This window comes from Microtus ochrogaster, chromosome 7 (assembly GCF_000317375.1).
Source record: "Microtus ochrogaster isolate Prairie Vole_2 chromosome 7, MicOch1.0, whole genome shotgun sequence".
In the NCBI taxonomy this organism is placed as follows: domain Eukaryota; kingdom Metazoa; phylum Chordata; class Mammalia; order Rodentia; family Cricetidae; genus Microtus; species Microtus ochrogaster.
Genome location: NC_022014.1, coordinates 15,583,592 through 15,588,890, shown reverse-complemented (window position 1 = coordinate 15,588,890; position 5,299 = coordinate 15,583,592). Strand labels below are relative to the sequence as shown.

Genomic DNA, 5,299 nt, shown 5'->3' with positions numbered 1-5,299 from the left:
CACTCAGGATAGTATTTTCTATTTCCATCCATTTGCATGCAAAATTTGAGAAGTCATTGTTTTTTACTGCTGAGTAGTACTCTAATGTGTATTCTTGGTTTTTCGAGACAGGGTTTCTCTGTGGTTTTTTTGGAGCCTGTCCTGGAACTAGCTCTTGTAGACCAGGCGCTGGTCTCAAACTCACAGAGATCCGCCTGCCTCTGCCTCCCAAGTGCTGGGATTAAAGGCGTGCGCCACCACCGGATTTTTTTTTTTTTAAATGGGTCTATTTTCTCAACTTTGGAATTTACTACTTAAATTTAATTTTTATGACTGGGATTTTTAAACTATATCAACTATTAAGAAAAACAGACTTTGAAGGGTTTTTCCTATAGTATTTATATTGTAATGTCTTTCAGGTCTGTTATTAACATTTGTTGTATTTTTAAGTGAAACCTCTAAGTCTTGCTGTAATGGAAATTAATTTTGAAGTTATCTGTCCAGGTATTAATGGGCACTTATTTCTTTCATCTGGTGTTATGCCTGTATATTGTTAATGTCTGCTGCTGAATTTTCGCTTCTATCTTATCTCTCCCCTTTCCCCAGGCCGTGGAGGATATAGAGGCCGTGGAGGTTTTCAGGGTCGAGGTGGAGACCCCAAGAATGGGGACTGGGTTTGCCCTAATCCGTAAGCATGTCATTTACTTTAGTGGGTGTAGAGACAGAGTTGAAGGGTTTATTGGAGACTTAGGAACATTTTATTTCCCTCCTTCAGGTCATGTGGAAATATGAACTTTGCTCGAAGGAATTCCTGCAATCAGTGCAATGAGCCTAGACCAGAGGACTCTCGTCAGTCAGGGGGAGGTAGGCCAACTCTTTCTTTAGTCAGTCATTTAACAGCATGTATAAGTTGTTTGTCTTCTAACTAGCATTGGGGAGGCTTTATATTATTAATACTGGCCTTACTGGTTTATAATTTTACCTTGCAGATTTCCGGGGGAGAGGCTACGGTGGAGAAAGGGGCTACAGAGGTCGTGGGGGCAGAGGTGGAGACCGAGGTGGCTACGGTGGAGACAGAAGTGGGGGTGGTTATAGTGGAGACAGAAGTGGGGGTGGCTATGGTGGGGACAGAGGAGGTGGCTATGGTGGGGACAGAGGAGGTGGCTATGGAGGAGATAGAGGAGGTGGCTATGGAGGAGACCGGAGTGGTTACGGTGGAGACCGAGGGGGTGGCTATGGAGGAGATCGAGGCGGCTACGGAGGTGATCGAGGCGGCTACGGAGGTGATCGAGGAGGATATGGAGGAGACCGAAGCCGGGGAGGCTATGGAGGAGACCGTGGTGGTGGAGGTGGTGGCAGCAGTGGCGCCTACGGTGGAGACCGAGGTGGTGGTGGCTATGGAGGAGACCGAGGTGGGGGTTATGGAGGAGATCGAGGTGGCTATGGCGGCAAAATGGGAGGAAGGTGAGTATTCAGGTATACTTGCGAACTCTTTTGTCCCACTGCTTCTAGGTTTTAGGGTTCAAGCCATTTTTTGTTTTCTTCTTTAATTCCAATTGATATCTTTCAGAAAAATGTTTAGTTCTGTGTTTAATAAGTTCAAATTTTGGTTTTATTTTACAAATTAATAAATCTTTGTTGTTTTTCTCATGGCTAAAGAAAGTTGGGGTGAAAAGATAACTTGATAATATTTAAATTAAGAGTATCTTGGAGGATTTTCAAACCCTGCACTTGTTCCTTACTCAAGTTCCTTTATTTGCTTGAGGTAGTATAAGGTAGTGAGAATTAGCATAGTATTTACATGTAGTATTGTCAAACTGCTGTGCCTCTGCTCCACATCTTAATGTGACTGTAGGCAAGTTCTAAAACCCTTTAGAGCATCAATAGCCTCATCTGTACAGTGGAACAAATAATACCTACTTTGTAGAGTTATATGAGATTGTAATATTTGCTTGCCCATAGAAAGCATTGTATAACTGTTAAGTATTACTTATAGCTTAAATTATCACAAACTTTGGTGTGTCCAATACTGTAGTGTCTTTATATAACTTTAGTCCTTCTGTCAGTCTCCTAACAGAGTCAGATATTTAGTAACTTTTCTGAGATTACATACATGGTAAGTGACAGATACAGAACTCATACATGAAATGTAAATTTAAAAGGTTTGCTTATTTACTCTGCCAAAGTTCTGTGCCATAGTAGATACTTGGATTATTGGCTTAGTAGACAATTGAAAGTATTTACAGTGGTTTTGTAGTCCTTGGTCTAGGTGGAAAATTACTAGAGTTGATCGATAACAAGGCCTCTTTAAGAAACTTTGTAAGTCTTAAAAGTGATGAATTATATTTACTAAGAAAACTTTTTTGAGCTAGGTGGTCACAGCACATGCCTTTAATCCCAGCACTCAGGAGGCAAGTGGATCTCTGAATTTGAGTCCAGCCTGGTCAGCAGAACGAGTTTTAGGATAGGTTCCAAAGCTACAAAGAGAAAATCTGTGTCTCTCACACTCCCCCCCCCCCAAAAAAAAAAAAAAAAAAGAGGCCAGCCTGATCTCATAGTTCCAGGACAGCCAGGCTATTTAGAGACCTTGCCTCAAAAAAGAATACTTTCTTGGGTTACAGAAATAAAGAGCTTGCCAACTTTTATAGAAAGTATCTAGCTGGTATAGGCCACCAGTACTCTGAAGAAATAACTGATGTTCCATTGGTTTAAAACCCTAGAATTTAGTTTGTTTCTTTATTTTTCATCCCTAGAAACGACTACAGAAATGATCAGCGCAACCGACCGTACTGATGACTGTTTTGAGTATTCCTTTGTCTCTGACATGATCCGTAGTGAAACTGTCAGAGTTTGCCTGCTGCTTTCCTCATGGCCTCTTGGGTAGTGAAATTGACATTTGGGTTTTTATTTGGGTGGGAGGGCTGGGGACAGTTTTCCTTTTAGAAATGTCCATTGAAATTTTCCTTTTTAGTTTTCCACCTTCTCTTTCCCAACCCTTAAAGTGCGTTGTAAAATATTGCCAAAATGGAAAGTGTTTTGTAATACTGCAATAAAAGCTGCTTGTTTTTTGTGGACATTGAGTGCATTATTTTATCACACTTAGGACTCAGTCACAGCAAAGTTACCCTACCAAATTAGAAAATTACTACTACCTAAGTAAATGGAAGTATAATTTGTTATTTCCAACTATTAGTTATTGTTTAGAATAGTGGTTCTCTAGGATGACTGAGAGTCAGAATCACCTGAGTTTAAGATTCCAGTCTTTAAACTTAACAAGTACTGAATAGAATATTTGATCTTCCAAAACATCTTTTTCTTAGTCTTCCTAACCTAATGTCTTTACCAGCCCAACCCAGGTCAGATCAGATTAAAACTTAGAATTTCTTGATTTCTAACTTACATCCAGTATGTATACAGGCCATTTTCATTCTACCTTCAGAAATACCTAAAATCATCTATACTCTTGACAGTTCTGATAACAAGCTACATTTGTCTCTTTCTGACAGTTGCAATAGTGTGTTCACAAATCTCCCTACACAACTAAATGATGTAAAGATGTTAGAATAATGTATGCCAGTATTTTTTAATGATTTTAATTTTAGTGACCCTAATTTTGTAATACTTAATTTTATGTGTATATGTCTGTACCGCATGTGCAGAGGAGCCTGTGGAAATCAGAAGAGGGCTTTGGATCCCCTAGAACTTGAGTTTTGCAAGTTGCTATTTGGGTGTTGGGAACCAAACCCAGATCTTCTACAAGAACAGTAAGCACTCTTTACTGTACTGCTGAGCCATCTCTCTCCAGCCCCTCTTTGAATTGCTTTATATTCCATATAGACTGTAATCTAAATTCCTCATCCCAGTTTATAAGATCCTACAGGATTTGTCTTTCTCAACAACCTCATGCTTATTTTGTTCAGCCAATGTGATCATCTCTCCATTTTTTTTAAGGGTGGCAATATTGACCCCAAGAGCTTTATTCATGTTGGGCAAGCATTCTTATCACTGAGTTACATCTCAGTCTTTGGCCCTATAATTCTTGGTCATATCAAATAGGCTTCTGCTTCAGTACCTATGTACATCCTTGTATAGTGTTTTCAGATACTCATATGGCTTACTCCTTTTACAGTACTGCATTAGATTATGGTCTACCATTTTCTTCCTCATTTTTCCTGGCCATTTTATCTAAAATACTGTCCACACTTACTCATTTCCACATCACTTTTTGTAGTATCTTCATTACACATATTTGCAAATTATCGATCAACTAGTAAGTGGGAGTTGAGAATAATAGATAAAATTAAAGTTGCCTAGAGCAGTTGTTTTCCATGTTAGCTGTATACAAAAGCTAGAAATTTTTTAGAATAAAGATACCTAGGCTCTACTCCAAACATACCTGAGTGAAGCCTGGGCGTTTTTAAAAGCACCCAAAGTAATTAGTTTGGGGAAGACAGATTTTAGGACAACTCAGACACATTTAAAAGATGAGCAGAAGAGGATCCTGAAACTAAGAAATAACTTCTGTGGCCAATGAAACCCGAGGGAAGAAGGATTTTTTTTTTACATCTTGTGGTCTCTAGTTTCATAACCCATACCAATACTCCCACTTACATACAGTAAGCACCTTGTGAACTAGTGCCTACATGTGAGAAAACATGAATTTTGTCCATCTGAGTTAATTTAATACTGGGAAGAGAATTTCAAGAAGTGAAAAGCTGCTGTGTGTGGCGATACATTTAATCCTAGCACTTGGGAGGCTGAAGCAGGAGGATCATAAGTTCAGAGCCAACCAGGGCTACATAAAATAAAAGATCCTGTCTACAGATGATAGATGATAGTTCAGCCATGAAGATCACTTGCTGCTTTTTCAGAGAACCCAAGTTCAAGTTCCTAACCACCTCACGTGGTTTACAACTACCTCTTTACTCCAGCTTCAAGGGATCTGATGCCCTTTTCTGTTCTCCGCAGATATCCCCACACACTGGTATTCACTTACACAAAATAAAAATAGGGGCTGGAGAGATGGCTCAGAGGTTAAGAGCACTGAGTGCTCTTCCATAGGTCCTGCGTTCAGTTCCCAGCAACCCCATGATGGTTTACAACCATCTGTAATGAGATCTGGTGCCCTCTTCTGGCCTGCAGGCATATATGCAGGCAGAATGCTGTATACATAATAAATCTTTGTTATTTTAAAGTAAGTAAATTAACACTCTAGGTTGTTGTAATATGAGTGGTGGGGCTGCTCCCCAGCACCCCGCTGCCCGCACGGCTAGCTTTATACCCTAAATAATTACACGGACACTGTATTCTTTTAAGCACT

The 5,299-nt window shown here is 39.8% G+C and overlaps 1 protein-coding gene across 1 annotated transcript in view; it reads left to right on the top strand.

The window, feature by feature from the left end:
- Taf15 (TATA-box binding protein associated factor 15) overlaps positions 1–3,053 on the top strand; it is a 39,155-nt gene extending 36,102 nt beyond the window's left edge. Inside the window, exons 13-16 of the mRNA XM_005349356.2 lie at positions 586–667; positions 755–843; positions 969–1,443; positions 2,733–3,053. Of these exons, the coding sequence (XP_005349413.1) occupies positions 586–667; positions 755–843; positions 969–1,443; positions 2,733–2,772 (686 nt within the window). The 3' untranslated portion in view covers positions 2,773–3,053. The remainder of the gene's footprint in view (positions 1–585; positions 668–754; positions 844–968; positions 1,444–2,732) is intronic.
- Positions 3,054–5,299: the final 2,246 nt, after the last annotated feature.